The following is a 17,044-nucleotide window of genomic DNA, read 5'->3' as shown; positions in this document are numbered from 1 at the left end:
GCCCATTTCCTCCTCGAGCCTGACACTCATTCAGAACTTTGGAGCTGAGCCCAGTCAGCCCCATAGGACAGGAGCCACCACTATAGAGTAAGTGCGGGGTGGGTTTGCTCTGCAACTCTTCCCCTTGGGCCTCCCATCCCATCCCATCCTCCCTGGGGCAGGATCTGTCCCCGTTAGCCACCGGGAATGTTGGGAGGTATGCATCTGTCTCACCAATGCCATCCATGGATGTAAAATTAGCTCCCTATTCCTACTCCGTACTCACTACTCCCCTCTTTATAAACCCAAGTATCACATTAGCCCATTATTCCTTTGCCGTAAATAGTTTTATGGTTCTTTATTTCCAATGTAAATAATTTTCCAAAAATAAAAAAAGTGATGGAACACCAAATTTCTGTGGAAGGTAGGTAACTCTGGGCTGAAGTGAGGTGTATGATTGGGAGTGTTTATCAATACACCAAAGAGTCCTTCAAAGCAGTAGAGAATATATAGCCCCGCACCTGACTGCTGAGCAGCTCATAGTTTAGAACAAGGCTCACATCAATGATCTGATCCAAGCTCACTGAAGTCAATGGATAGACTCACACTGACTAATGGGCTTGGGGTCATATCCAATATTAGCTGGCAAAGACATTTTTTTTTTAAATATGGTCTTTTGCAGGAAGTGAATTTTTTATATAAGAACTACTATAACAAAACCACCCTCACTAAGTGTGGTTAAATATACAATTGGGGAAACGTACTCCACTCCTCTAATGCACTAACCCTTATTTATAGCATAAGCAGTGTATATGTAAATTTAACCCAGAACCTATGCAGAGCATGTCTTGGAAGGAGAGGAAATAAAAAAAGGATACAGCATAGGCAGCATATTTCCATCCATGGGGAAGCAAAGGTATGTAGATCCCAAACCCTACAATGGCCAGGTATGTGTAAAACAGCAGAGCAACAAACTGAAAGGTGTGGAGTGGTAAAGACCAGCCGTTCACCCTGGAATGCTGGGGTGGAGAAACCAAGTCATTTCTACTGTTCAGCTGTTCAGGTCCTGTCCGCCTTAACTTCCTGCCATAGCAGTTCATCTGCAAGAAAGCAAACAGAACTTTATATTCCCTGTTCAAAATATCTTCTGTGCTTTTCAGAGTAACAAAATAAATGCTACAATGTAAAGGGTAAGGGACGCAGACAAAAATGCTGTAGCATTCTCTCAACATTTCTCTGTTGTGCTGCAACATTTTCTTGTACAACTGAGTTTATCTTCCACCCAGTCTCGAACCGGACCCAATTTGCAAATTACATTGCACTGATCCCCTTGTTTACAATGAGCCGTATAATACTCTTGTGAAGGAGTTCACTCAACAATTTAGTCATAAACCTTTGATAAGCAAAGCAGGTAAGCTGTAGCATGGTACCGATGGTAGGTATCTTGGCTGTACAGGCAAGGCTCTACAACTATTAGACAACTCCCAATCCTCATTGACACCAATATTGTATTTATATTCTGCTTAGTTTTGTTCCCTACCCTCTTTTTCACCTGCTTATTTCTTCAGCATTGCAACATATAAGTAATCCACAAATAGAAGAAATAAAAATCCACTAGTATTACAAGCGTGTGTTCAATATCCCTTCCATAGTCTCTTTGGAGCATTCTAAAGCTGATGGATCTCTCAACCCAGTGTACAGGTCACATTTAAGAAAGCTTTGCTGGGAGGCGTGAGGGCATTCCTTTACATTAGATGGCACTATGGGAAACATGCATTCACACATATGATACCACGCATGGCCTGTTGACATGTGTTGCCACCTATGTAGAACGGGTTAAGAAAAAAGTAAGGTAAAGTCCTAGTGAGTAAAACAAGCCTATATTTTTATACATTAAAACAGCTATTAAATGAAATGTCACAAAAGGAAGAAAGACATGAAGCTTCTATGATATGTATCAAATGTAGACTGAAAGGATGCTCATCCTAAAGTATGTGGTTAGGAGGCTGTTTGATTTTAATTGAAAAAAATAAATAAATCACAGAATAAGCTACCAAGCTAAAAACATTCCTATAAAGTCTGCAATCAAGTGTCCCTAGATTCTTAAAACACACATATATAAATTTTCCATTTAAAATATTCATATGCTATGAAAAAGTTAAATACATATACTAAAACATAAACCCGTAGTGAAAGATAGGCAAATTTGCTTTTCTTTAATAACCAGCTAATAACCAAGAATGATCTCTATGCTGACAAGAGTTTTGATTTGATTAAACAGATACAAATTCACCACTACTGACATCCAATGTGACTGAGGGAGAGATAGTAACAGATTATTTTCAAGCCTAAAAAAACCCAAACTTATCTAACCAGTATAAATAGATTCATACAAAACAAATGTAACTATCATATAAAGAGTACTCACTTCAACTATTTTTCCTTATCTTTACATCTGAAGCTTTTCTAGCTGAAGGCTGAAACCTTTCTTTGCAAAGAAAGAATCAAACCCTTTCAAACAGCATCAGGATTTCTCAATGATGGAAACAAAGTTTGTCTTACAGCATTCTGCTGCTGCTCACCAATGTACATTAGTGAATTTTGCACACAGATTTCAAATCACTGGTCTCCATTTATTTTAGAGTGTTACAGCATACAGGAAAAATCCCCATTAGCTTCAGGGAAGAAATTTTGTCTTAAAAGCAGTTTTGTCCTGGAGACTGCTAGCAAATGTCTGTTGAAGGATAATCCGGCACATTTAGAACCTGCAGTTATATAATGCTCGGCAGAACTGACATAGCTCAAGTACCAAATTCTTTGAATTATTAATAAGAGAACCTCCTCCAGGCACAAAGCTTCCCGATGCAGTGGCTGTACAACAAATACCCAATATTTTGAATACTCATCTGCCTGCCTGCACCAAGGAGTCTTTACAGCTAGTATAAATACCTGCTGAAATTCTGTTTGAAATCTAAGATAAAAAGGCAAACACAAACCAAAGTATTTTATTCCAGAATTGTGTAATTTCACAGAAATCTTAGTAAAACTAACTGAAACCACCACACACCTCTGGAGGAACATTTACTTCCTATTCTTTTTTTGTGGTGTTTTAGCCACATGGTAAAACTTTAGGGTGTGAGTCTAGAAAGTTCTAAGCTTTGGCTTAACAAATTTGACTTCAGCGGATGTATTACCATACGTTTCCATTCAAGTTATGGCATCACTAAACACTTTTGAAAAACCCCTTCCCGAAGGGCTTCTGGTACTTAGAGACCTACTCCTAGAGGATCACATCCAACTTACCGTAAACACAGTATTTCAATTGTATCTAGCTTACACAATTTAAAATGCACTGTACTAAAGGCCAGGAAGGCTTTTATTTAACTACAGCATACACACACAAATATGAATTTATCAAAAGTACACATCATGTTGTATATAATCATAACTGGTTACATTCTGCATTTAGGGCTGCCGACTTTCTACTCACACAAAACTGAACAACCTTGCCCCGCCCCTCCTCTGAGACCCCCCCTCCCTCTGTCGCTTGCTCTTCCCACCCTCACACACTCACTCATTTTCACAGGGCTGGGTCAGGGACTTGGGGTGCGGAAGAGCATTCAGGCTCTGGCTAGAAGTGCGGGCGCTAGGGTGGGGCCAGATATGAGGAGTTCAGGGTGCGGGAGGGGGCTCCGGGCTGAGGCAGTGGGTTGAGATGGGGGGGGGAGTAAGGGCTCCGGTGGGGGGAGCTCTGGGGTGGGGCCAGGGATGAGCGGTTTGGGGTGCAGGAGGGTGCTCTGGGCTGGGACCAAGGGGTTTGGAGGACATGAGGGGCTCAGATGCAGGAGAGGTGTGAGGGCTCTGGCTGGGGGTGCAGACTCTGGGGTGGGGCTGAGAGGGTTGGGGTGTAGGAGGGTGCTCCGGGCTGGGACCGAGGGGTTTGGAGGGTGGGAGGGGGCTCAGGGCCAGGGCAGGGATGCAGGAGGGGTGTGAGGGCTCTGGCTGGGGGTGTGGGCTCTGGGGTACAGGAGGAGGCTCCAGGCTGGGACTGAGGGGTTTGGAGGGCCGGATCAGGGGGTTGGGGCCCAGGAGGGGGTCAGGGTTGCAGGCTCTGGGCAGTGCTTACCTCAAGCAGCTCCTGGAAGCAGCGGCATGTCCCCCCTCCGGCTCCTAGGTACCGTCCCTGCAACTCCCATTAGCCACTCCTAGACAATGGGAACTGCGCCGGCGATGCCTGCAGATGGGACAGTCTGCAGAGTCGCCTGGCCGCACCTCCACCTAGGAGCCGGAGGGGGAACATGCCACTGCTTCCGGGAGCCGCACGAAGCCACGCCAGGTAGAGAGCCTGCCTTAGCCCCGCTGCACCGCCAACCAGAGTTTTAACGGCCCGGTCAGTGATGCTGACTGGATCTGCCAGGGTCCCTTTGCGAGCTGGTGTTCTGGTCAAAAACTGTACACCTGGCAACCCTATCTGCATTGCTACCCAGGAATGGTGGTTTCAGTTTTGCTGCCTAGATTGACAGAACTAAACACACTTTTGATCACATGTCTGGCAAATAAGAGGACCGCAAATTTTAAGGAGCTAGTACTCTTCAGACTTGTCTGTATAGCACCTAGACTGCTGTTGGTGCTATGTAAATAATAAGCAGGGCTTGAAAACCCACCTGGCTACTCTCCGCTGGTAAACTGGGAGCTTTCCCCAGTACTCATAGGGGCCTAACCCATCATTTTCTGTACAATTTAAGCTTTCATTTAAAAACCTTACAAATGCGAAGAGTGTAAACTTATGCACTGCTGTTCCTGAGTCTGCATAAAAACCCCTGCAAATCCTCTGCTGCAGGTCAGAGCTTTTGCCAAACAGCCGCAGATCAGAACACTTTATATTTATGGTAAATATAAGCTGTGATTCTTTGCTGTTATTCAGAAACATGTGGGCAGCAGTGAGTGTGTCAAAAAATCACGTCAGTTTCAAATTGCTGCTGCATCTGGCAGGGAAAAACTATGAGTAGAAGCACCACATGCAGGTACTGGAGTTATTTACAGGGGAGAAATTCCCCTAAATGCAAAGGCTGTAGGACTGATAAAGTATCAGACATCTTTTCCTCACACCTCCCAGTCACAGCAGCAATGAAACTCTGTGGGGAAATGTAATTTGGGTGAAAAGCAGAAGGAGAAGTGAGAAAAAAAAATCCATTCTTCCTTCCAGAAGCTAGAGAGGGGCGGGGCTTCAAGTGTGTCAGAAATCTACTAGTCAGCAGCTCATATGAAAGACGAAGCTTACAAGCAAGATCTAGACTGCACAAAAATAGAGGCATGCAAAAGATTAATAAGCGATTATAAGTTATAAACCCTCCTTCCTAACAGAAAAAAAAAGGAAAAAAAAGAGTGAGGAGTCCCTCCCCAACTATTATTTATTGCCACTTAATTCTAACAAAGCACTCAACTTTGTACAAGACAAAAGTGAACACTGACAGAAGTAAGAGACAAGAGTAGTCAGATGAAATCAGAGCTGGTTGAGAAAAATTCAAAACTGTGATGAAAAAAGCAGGTAAAAATGTTTATATTTCATCCCAGCCAGCATTTTCGTAAAGCTCAGCTCCATCAGAGACACTTAGAAAGAAGGGGCTGGTCTAGACTGAAAACTTACTTTTGCATAGCTATGTCTCACAGTGGTGTGAAACGTCCAAACCCTGAGAGATGTAGCTCAGCTGACCTAACCCCGGTGTAGACAGCGCTAGGTCAGGAAAGAATTCTTCTGTTGACCTAGTTATCATCCCCTTGCAAGGAGGCAGATTAACTAGAGCAATGGGAGAACTCCTCCTAGCACAATAGTGTCTACACTGAAGCACTACTGCAGTGCAGCTATGGCATTGTAGTGTTTTATGTGTAGACATATCTTAAGTATACACGTAGTACAAAACCTTGGAGAATGAGGCAAAGGGGGATAACAAGGATAGCTGGGCTCAGCATTGCTCATCTCCAGAGCTCAAAAATCATGGGACTTCTCCCCCACAAATGCAATTTAAAGCAATACTTATTCTGTGTTCTTTGGGCAGGACTTTGGACTTTTGAACGCATGATGGAAAAGTCCTCCTGACATCCTGCTCCCCATTCCTGTGCACACAGGTGCCAGGGTAAAACCTTAACCTGAAACCATCAGAAAACGCTCACAAAAATGGGGTTGGAGGCCACTTCCTCCAGAGAAGGATTTCATTACCTCTAATCACTGGCATATCATCCTTTCGGTATCTGACCCTCTACATCCTCATCATCCCCTCCAACATCAGTATGCTCCCCTTCATCCAGGGGAAACTCCAGTCCAGTCCTATCCTCTCTCGAGGCAGGCTCCACCTACCTGCCTGCAATAGGCAGGAGAAAAGCATAGGCTTCTCCTCCTGGGTGATCCCACCACCGCTACACAAAGGTTTCTCTCTGCCATTTGAAGAACGGACACAAAATAAATATTTTTCCAAATTTTTATTTACATCCTCTCAGCCCCATTCACTAAGGGCATCCAGGCTGCAGTGGGAACAGTCTCCAATCTGTCCAAGTTAACAGGACCTGAGGCTAGGCAGGTATGGGTTCCAGCTTGCAAAAAGAAATCGAACAAATGCTGCCTTGGCACAGAGCAGGAAAAGAGAGAGACTTTCCCCAGAGTGCTGCCTGCTCAGCTAGTTGGACAGAGGTCTCTGGTGGCCACTGTATGAATGGTAACAGCTCAGCTAAAATTCTTCAGCTGCCTTCAGTTTCTATCATGAGAAGCATAGAGAGGTTCCAAAACTGTGATGCTCAGAGTATCATTCCAAGGGCTCACAACGCTTCAAGATCCACAGCCTTGTGTTTTCCAGAGAAAAGGCCAGATCACCTGCCAATATCACATGTAAGCGCAAGTATCACAGAACGGATGGGGCTCAGAGTGCTGACCTTATTAACATGGAAATTTCCCATACCCAGCCAAATATTCCTGCAGGAAGAATCTAGAGCAGTAGTTCTCAGCAATTTTTGGCTCATGACTCATTTGTAAACTTTGATGCCCTTTTGCGATCCAATAAATAGCTTCAATGCAAGAAAACATCTGGTTTACTAAATATTTACTACCCACACTATATAATACACAGTAATGTAATAAGTACTCAGTAAGTACACCGTGCATACCATAGTGGCTGCTCCTGCCCTGCAGGGCTGGCGTGGCTCGGCTCCCCACCTCAGCTGAGGCGCTGCAACCCCAGAGGTGGCAGTACCACACAGCATTGGCCTGGTGGGCAGATTTGAGAGAGTTGTGCTGTGGCCTGGTATATGGGAGTCACTGCACCACTCACTCTAATTCTGGCCCTGCCGGCTTCCCCCTCTCCCCGTCGTCATTATGGAGGCACTGTGACCGTGCACCAGGATGCAATGCACAGAGCGTCAAGCTGAGCTCAGCCAGCCCAGCGGAGCCACTGCTGTGGAGTGAGTGCAGGGTGGGATCTGCAACCTCGCACCTCCCAGGGCCTAGTCCCCTCCAGGGGAAACACACACCCGGGCTCCCAAGTGACCCTTTGACACATTCTCATGACCCAATTTTGGGTCTCAACCCACATGTCGATACTCTGATTTAGAGGACCTGATCCAGCCAGCCTACATAGGTCTGTCTAAGAACGGAACCATCTCCACCTCCTCCCATGGAGGATTATTCTAAGAGCAATGAAGAGGGGAACAAGGCCAGTGAGTTTGAAGATGTCCTTCACATAACTTCCGACCGCAAATCTATCTTCCTTCCACCTAACCAAATAATATCCCTCTTCCAGTGCACTCAGTATCCTCAAATTGCTCCTCAAAACCAAAACCAACTTTTAATATTGATTTCCATTACTAACTTACACTCCCGAGTTGAGAGTCATCAGTGACAAGATATTTAACTCTTCACACCTTTCCCTTCCTTTATCATCTTCATTGTCTAAAGTTGTTTGATGTAGATTGTAAGTGCCTCAAGGACAAGACCATTTAGTTTTGGATTTGGGGTTGTTGTTTTTTCAAGTCTTTGTAAAGGTCCATACAAGGTTAGTGTGAGAGCCAGTGTGGTCTAGTGGACAGGGCTCTGGACTGGGAACAAAGAAATGTGTTCCATTCTAAGCTGTTCCACTGACCTGCCGTGTGAAACTGGGCAAATCACTTCATATCTGTTTGTTTCCTCTCCCACCTTTTGTCCAAGCTCTGTGGGGCAGGAACTGTCTCTCACTATGTGTTAGTACAATAACTAGCACAATGGGACCCTGATTTCCATTAGGTCAGTAGGTGTGACTGTAATATAAATACACAGCACTATTCTATCCATTGCAAACTATTCACAGTAATAAACAAATGTGCACACGAGCACGCACGTGTAGTTGATTATAGATTTTCAATATAATCAGTAATGGCACATTCATTCTCTTATCTGCAAGTCAAAGACACAGAGAGGGAGAAATCACTGCCCCTGTATTACAGGCAAATCTCACAAACACTTACTTAAGTGTGACCCAGATTCCTCATAGATCTAAACGTTATATGCAGGGCTGGTAGCGCCACCTATTGTTAAGGTTGCCTGCCACTTCCCATTACAAGACCTTGTTTGCAGTTACTTACAACTTTGCCAAACTTTAACTGTTTGGGCTGAAATTTTCCATGCCAGGTGCCCACCTCAGGCTGAATTTTTTGGGTTTTCAATGCCTCCCTTCTGGACTCTCGCAATATGGAGGAGGAAGCTGCCCAATTCAAATGCAGAGGGGACAAAAGTCACCAGAGGGGAAAGGTGGGGGCAGGGGAGTATACTGGGAGAAGGAGCCTGGGAGGAGGGAGACATCTTGACAAGGTGCCAGGATGCGGTGGGAGAACTGGGATTGGCTGGGCAAAAAGTCAGGCAGCAGGGGAAGGGACGAATGGGAGTGGAGAAGACCGGGCCTGGGACTACTCCTTGCCCAGCCAGAACAGATCTGTGGAGCCCGAAAGCTTGTCTCTCTCACCAACAGAAGTCGGTGAAATAAAAGGTATTACCTCACCCACCTCGTCTCTCTAATCTACTATTGCTGTCAGATACTCTTTTACTTTACAGGGCAGCAGTTGAAATGGTTGATCTAAGCGTTCCAACCGTGCTAATGACCCATGTGGGTGTCAGTTATGCCACATGATGAAACTTCTGTCTTTTCAGTTTCAGAAAACCAGGAAAATACAAAAACTGTGTTATAAGAACTTTATTTAGGTTGCAAAGTCAAACATTCAAAAGTTAGGAATTGCCTGAATTAAGGTTGCCTGTGCACAGATGATTTCATGGTTAAGGCAGCTGACTGCTGCCTTGGGGAATTGGATTATATCTCTGCTTCTGCCAGCTGGTTCACACAAGTTGACAATCAAGTCACTAGTTTTCCACAAGTACGTTTAAGAGACCACCAGAGGCCAAAACAAATAAGTAGTCACTAATTGTATGTTCCCCAGTTTCTGTGAGCCTGGCTTGAGTGGCAACTAGTGACTTTTTTTTAACGGTGAGGCACAAATCACAAAAAATAGTTATTTCCACCCCCAGCCAATGTATAATTTAATAGCTATGAAAAGCTTATCTTCTTTACAGTGAAGCAGCAGCAGGTGGACCTGGAGCTGCCACTGTTGGCTCCTGTGCACGTGTACAGGGCCCATCCCATGGGGAGTGGGCTGGGGATGCAGAGGGTGCAGGCCCCATCCCCGCCCCCTGACAACTCCCTGCCACAAGGGAGTAACTGCCACCATCCTTCTGTGACCTCACCAAGCCATGATTACCACAGCAATGCCTGATCAAGTGATTCCTGGGCATGGTAAATTGCCATAGTTACAAGATAGCTCCATGAAGCACTATTAGCTATACCAAGATTTGAGCCTCATGCAGAACTACATTCTTTGAACTTTCTGGCATTGTGTTTGGCTGCTGGAGAAGGCGATTTGTGACATTTAAAATCAAATCACAACAGAGGAGACTGGCTTACACACGTGTCTCCTATCAAAAAGTAAGGCATGACAAAAATAAAAATAAAGCTTGTCCATAAAAAGAATCTTAAAGACTTTTACTAAAGCAGAAACAAGTGATTTTTCTGTATCACACCTAACTGCCCAAACAAGCATTGCTCTTTGCACACCTTGACAAGCACGCAAAGAAAAAAAAATTTCACACCTCAGGGTAATCTGGAATTCACCTAAAATTAATCTGATGACCATTTAAGTATCAACATTAGCACATATTTCACCAACAGTTTTAGCAAAAACAGCCAGAGAAAGCACCAAAATGGATTGGATGATGAGCATCACACCAACTTCATTTGTCACATTAGCTGGATGCAATTTAATTCAAAAGAATTTAAAACAATGTGTCTATGGCAAAGAGTATTAGTATAGGACCATAAAGGTGCTCATTACATAAATACTAATCAAGAAAACATTAGTTGTAGAAGGTTATTTTTTTGGTTAGTTTTGTTTTTTTACACAGAGGGTATTGAAAGGAGGGGTGTTGCTTTTCTTTTGGTTCTTCCTTTCAAATATGTACGATACAATCTGTGTTCTTTGATCAATAAATTAGGAGGGGTTGTTAGAGAGTAGACAAAATTCTTAAGGGCACAGAAAAGACAGATGCTGTAAAATTGCTTCATTTAACTAAAGAGATCAGGATTAACTTGAGGTAAGGAAGGATGAAATACTAAGTGCTTGTCTACACAGGGAAGTTACTGCAAAATAAACTAGGGTGTGAACTGAAAGCGCACTAGCTATTCAACACCTGCTTTCTGTGTGGACTCTTTTTCAGCACTGAAAGTCATTTCCAAAGTGGATTAAACTAAATTGCGAAGTGTCCATATGGGTAGCTAGTGCAGAATAGCTATTCCAGGCTATTTTCCCTGTATAAACAAGCCCTTAATTTAAACAGAATGTCTTCACATACAGGCTAACATGGAAATTAGTGCAATGTGAAAACAGTTTATAGAAGCAGTTTAAATGCAGTTTTAGAAAGAGAACTGTACCTGCAAGTACAAAGTAGTATTTATATTTCAATTCCACATTTAGTGCATCTCTTTTCCATGCGATTTACAAACGATACACACAAAGATCTATGTAAAGTCCTGCTTGATAGTTCCTTAGTCTAAACTGTAATAAAATTTTAAAAAAAAGAAAAAGGATTTTTATGTAGTTTTTACTATTGGAGAGTATTTTTTATTTATTGTTGTAATATGGCAAATAGTTCTAATGGAAAAATGACTGAAAACCAAATGATCTGTTCAGAGGCCAGAGAAGAATCACACATTGATAAACTAGATACTAAAACTGCAGCTCTGTAGATAACTTCTATGCAGAGCTCTGAGTAAGTCAATCTTCATGTTAGTTAGCTTCAAGCTTTCCTGGAAGAGTTCACTATTTGAGAGAAATTTTAGCTGAAATCAAGTTGGTTTCTTGTTAGACTTCGTGCTGTTCTACATTCAACAATAAATGAACAGACTGTTTCATTCACCCAGTCACTGCATCAACCCATCCCATCCCCAATAGTTTGTAGCTGAAAAGAATTGTAAGAATGGTTTAGGGTTAAATGTTTACAAAAAAAGAAAATATGGAGGGAGGTTCATTTTGGAAGGAATGCACAATCTTTGTTCCAAATATTTCAGTATGTTGCAGTAAACTTTTAATGCACATAGAGGGCCTGATTTTCAGCCCCAATCAGGGATGTGCATGGGCCTGTTTTGCACATGCACTACTGTATGGGTTTTTGCAATCTGTATGCGCACAAACAGTGGCACATCTAGGCACGTGCACATAAATCAGGGATTACAAGGAATTATTTTGGGGATGTTCTATGGCCTGTGTTATATGCAGGAAGGCAGACTAGCTGATCACAGTGGTCATTTTTGGCCTGAGATTTTATGAAGTTGCTTAGAGCCATAGTTAATGCAAGTAGGTAAGAATGCAAGATAAGTGCAAATTTCAGAGTGAAACATCAGGCCTAGAGTGGATGAAGGAGTTATACCCTCTCTCTCTTCAGCTTTAGAAATCATGACGACTTTTAGATTATTCCTATTACCACAAACAGTTTTAGTCTGTTCTTGGAAGCATGTCCTTTATAATTTGTTTTTTAGGTGTGTGCCTTTTATACATTAAGAGATTGTCTACATGGAAAATGTATGTAATTTTACACCACACCAGCACGTGCCACACACTAAATGGCCATAACTTTTAGTGCACAGTAGTGGGGTCCTCATAGCCAATTAGCGTGTGGCATACCTCAACTTGCCATGCAATAAATCTCACTGTAGCCAACCCTTAGTTATTGCAATTCCATTGCCAAGACCAAGTGAGTTCTACTATGACTTCTTCATTGCACACCCTTCATGCAGCTACATCTCAGGTTCTTGACTTGTTTCCTTTCAACCCTACCTGCAGACAGATAAAACAGTCAGATAATTTCAAGATTGTCATGGCTGAATTCTACTTAACTATACTAAAAGTTGTTTCAAATCAGTTGCATCTCAGTATAGTTATAAAAAAGTCTTCCAGAGATGTAATCAGTAGATTCATTTGCAAAAAACTGTTTCTAAATGTTAGTCTGCAATAGTATGACATATCTGATTATATATCTTGTTTATATGAAGTTTATTAAAGAAAAAAATTGCACCTGTTTGTCACAGATTAGACGGTCTCTTTGCTTTATCTACATCCTGATTAAAGCAACAGTACTCTGTGGCAGATGCCATTCCCAGGAGTGGATTTGGGCCATACTTGTTATGCTTCTGTACTACAGAAGCTTACATCTGAACTACTGTACAGCACTGAGACACTTATGATCAGTTTACTAGTTTATTCATATCCTTTACTCTACAGCAAACTAAGATTGCACCCCCGTGACATCAGCAGCTGCATTCACATTTCATTTCCTGCCAATAATAATCTGTCTGTACCTTGTGATTACAGCATTAGTAAACCTCTAGCATTATGTACTGTAAATTGTTCTTTCCAGTAAGCTGTCCTAGGAATGAAATCCTGAAAATTAAGCTATCACCTTTTGAACAAATGCACATCATTCCATATACTCTTTTGATAATTTCCATTATATCCAGCAGAGCTGTGTCAGGAGCAATATGTAATTTTGTCAGGGGTTAACCGTGTCAAGAGAAACTTTAATGGATTTAAAAAACACTTTATAAACTAGACAGGAAAACTCAGAACAGCAGCCACACACTGGATACAGGACTCAATTTGAAAATATACTCTTTAAAACTTGGTCTTCTACACACTGGATCATTAAGTGGGGACTGTTGCTAAGAGGGGGCACTACTCCCCAGCTATTTCTCCCTCCCCCCACCATAGAAATAAGAAGTGTTCCAGATTTTCCCCAATTCCTTGGCACGATTACACTAGAAACATAAGTTGACCTATGTCAAGTCGACTTACAGCCACCGTAGCAATTATCCCAGTGGTTCATATCCACACTACCCTTCCTCTGTTGATGGTGCGGATCCTCACCACAAGAGCTTCCACCAATTTAAGAGGGGCAGTGTGGGGGATTGAGAGCCTGGGCTTTCAGCTCCACAAGCAGCTCCCTCCTGGGAGTGCCTCAGACTTGGGCTCCCAGCGGGGAGCTCCGCGCCCAAGCTGCATTGGGAAGCCAGGAGCCAGGGGGTGAGGGCAGCCAGGTTTCCCAGGAGGAGCCTCTAGGCAGCAGCCTGGCTGGCAGTGGGAAGCTGGGCAGGCACAGCCCAGCTTGAAGAGAGGAGCCCAGACAGCTGGTCTGGGAGTCAGGGGTAGCCATGCTCTGAGCACAGGTGCCAACTTTCCTTGGCGCCGTTGGGTGCTCGCGTCCCGTCCCCTCCGTCCCCGCCTCAACTCCACCCCCTCCCTGCCCCTATTGGACCCCTCCCCAAATCCCCACCTCGGCCCTGCCTCTTCCCTGAGCGTGCTGCATTCCTCCTCCTCCCCCCTCTCTCCCAGCGCTTGCCTCGCGAAACAACAGTTTCAGGGCACAAGCGCTGGGACGGATGGGGGAGAAGCAGGACACGGCGACGTGCTCAGGGAAGGAGGTGGAGCGGAGGCGAGCTGGGGCAGGGGGGCGGGGTGGGGAGGTGCCAGTGGGTGCAGAGCACCCACCAATTTTTCCCTGTGGGTGCTCCAGCCCCAGAGCACCCATGGAGTTGGCGTCTATGGCTTTGAGAGGAGCGGATGCAGCCTGGCTGGGAATGGGGAGCCCAGGGACAGCTGGGTTCTAGCTAGAGCACCCCACCCACCCTGGTGACAGCCCAGCTTTCTTGTCAATTTCACAGCTCCGTGAAACTGACAAGAATGACAGCCAACAGCCGATGTGCCTAATGCAGCATCTACACAGACACTGCGTCACCCTAAGTATACCAACATACTCCTTAACACCTTTCGTGCAGCTGGAGTTATTACATCGGTGTAGTTGGGCACTTACATCGGTGGGAGCAAGGCTATAGTGTGTACATTAACATAATTAGGTCGACGTAAGCAGCAGATATAATTTGAGAGCACAAGTCTCTATGCATAGTTTTTCATGGGCTTGAAGTGAACGTGCCCTATGAAGACCAGCACCTGCAAAGACTCATAGAAATGAGATGGACTGGTTACCTGAAAATCTTAGAAATAATCCTCAATAATTTGGAAGAGATTCAGAGTATTTGTCAAACTTTGTGAATGGATACAACAATCTATCCACTGGAGCATGAGGGCTGTTGAAAAGAATTTGGATGATTTGCCAACTTTCCTTAGCTTCGATTATAAAAACAGTTTTGAAAGTTTTTGCTCCTATGAACAATTACCTTCAAAAGGAATGGATGCACCTTGCTAAAAGGAGTTGAATCGATTACTGGTGCCTCTGAAGAACTTCAAATATCTCTTAAAAAAAATTTGTTTTCTTCATAGATTTCATCCAAGCACATGGTTTTGAAAGATCCATGTGACGAAGCATCAACATTAAGATGTGCCACTGAAAGAGCCAAAGCACTGCGCCCAAATTTTCAAGAATCCATAGTCACTAGCCACTTACAGGATTCCAAAATGTAAATTAGCATTAGTGGTCCAAGATTAATCATAAATTGATTGATCAAACCAGGGTGAATTCCAAAGGAGATTTTTGGAGAAGAACTCCAAGTTATACAAAAGCTTGTCAGCAATCTATTCCTCCACCTCTCCAGGCTTCTTGAAATTGGAACACTGCATGCTTTGATTGACTTACTTGGATTAGATATTGAGAAGATGAAAGTTAAAATGACTGTATTTAAACCAATGATAAGTAAGAGAAATTGAAAAGAATCTGAAGACGTTCTAGATCAGTGGTGGACAACCTGCAGAGACGTGCTGGCAGCCGCTTCCCGGCCAATGGGAGCTGTGGGAATGGCGAACCACAGCTACTGGGAGCTGCAGGCGGCCGTGCCTGCGGATGGTCAATGTAAACAAACTGTCTTGTGGCCCACCAGCAGATTACCCTGATGGGCCACATGTGGACCGCGGGTCGCAGGTTGCCCACCACTGTTCTAGATGCTGCCATGGAAAAGAGTCTTTCCAATTTGTTTCTGAAATGTCAATTGCGGTCTTGTTGTTTGGTGCATTAACAGCAGCTTGTGAGATTTCCTTTTCTTGTTTGAAAATAATTTTACCTCATCAAAGGATGAGCATGACCCATGAAAGTAAGAGGAAACAAATTCTCTTGTCATACAAAAGTGACTTCAAAACTGAACCTAGATATATCTTTGAAGAAGAATTCAGATGCCATTATCCAAGACAACTTCAAGTTTCTATGAACAATCTTTACATAACACAGCAATTTCATATTAAGATCTATACTTTTATATTTCTGAATCTTTGAATTTTTTGAATGCTTGAATATGTTACACTTAATGATCACAAATATGTAACTTATTTTTCCTGATTTCACAACCATAACATTTTTAGAGAGGCTTCTGGATGACACTGTTTTTCACTAACTACATGGACTTCTGAAGGCAAGCACAACTGCCCCTCTTGTCATGCAGTCTAACCCACCTGCTTTGCCCCATGTCGATGTCATAGCTACAGGGCTTTCAGCAATATCTTTTAAAAGGTTGCAATCCAAGAATATGCATTAGGGCAGAAAATATGAATTAGTAATCATTATTCATTTTATTCAGATCTACTGAGAAAGTGTGATTATTTTGACACATTCACAATTTGAGCTACACTGGACCATTAGCCCTTTTAGACACTTTGTTAAGATGCAGAAACAGAAGCAGAAAACTGATTATATTCATATACTGCAAAGTAGTTATTTTCAGTATTATTTTTGTTTCCCACAGGGTTTATTATTCATGTAGCCATAAGCACACAGGGCAGTTATTAATACTTATTCTGCAATACCTAAATATCCTGTTTACTCCGTGATGCTCATAATCAAGCTGTCTCACTATGAAGAAATATCTAAAAAGCAGAACATGTCATTTTCAGCTTCCCTTTATCATAAACACTTGCATTTACAGATCTGAAAGTCCTGGATTCTGGACTCCAATTTTCATGTTACAGAGAAACTGTTCGACTATTCCTCCTCCCCCATTCTTATGGTAGATTTCATGACAATACTTGCATAGCTTCTTAAGGTGGTCTCAAATGTGATCTCAGAAACAGATCTTCCCTCCAGTCATTCTTTCTCTCTTTCACTAACTTCAGAGTCTGCCTCAACCTTTTTAAACATATTCCTAAAAGCCAGTGAGATCAAACCATACACTGGTCTGTCTGCCTCTTTTTTGCCACACTTTGTCACGTTTCTTTCATTGGATCTTGCACAACAACCTGCCTCAATTAAGTTCAAAAGCACTCAAAATGACCTTGCGGAGCCTGTCTGGTAACCTACACAGCAGTCTGGTATAGCTGTGCAGAAAATCTAGCTAGTCGTCTTCGCTGTTCCCCGAGCAATAAAAGGTGGAAAAGAACACGTTACGTGGCCCAGCAGCAACCAATTGAACTAATTAAGAAGTAGGCTCTACCCTTTCCCTGGCTCCTCTCTTGATGTTATTAGATGAAGTAACAGAAGGGAGTTGACAGGAAGGTGGCCTTGACGTAAGGC

General features: G+C 43.2%; 1 protein-coding gene across 2 annotated transcripts in view; it reads right to left on the bottom strand.

The window, feature by feature from the left end:
- Positions 1–17,044, bottom strand: part of LOC125631914 (palmitoyltransferase ZDHHC11) — a 91,707-nt gene that overhangs the window by 46,625 nt on the left and 28,038 nt on the right. For both annotated transcript variants that reach the window (XM_048839384.2, XM_048839383.2), the window contains exon 2: positions 858–1,079. In XM_048839384.2, the coding sequence (XP_048695341.1) occupies positions 858–1,079 (222 nt within the window). The remainder of the gene's footprint in view (positions 1–857; positions 1,080–17,044) is intronic.

This window comes from Caretta caretta, chromosome 2 (assembly GCF_965140235.1).
Source record: "Caretta caretta isolate rCarCar2 chromosome 2, rCarCar1.hap1, whole genome shotgun sequence".
NCBI classification, from domain to species: Eukaryota; Metazoa; Chordata; order Testudines; family Cheloniidae; genus Caretta; species Caretta caretta.
The sequence above is the reverse complement of the archived record's forward strand: the minus strand, read 5'-3'. Positions and strand labels throughout refer to the sequence as shown.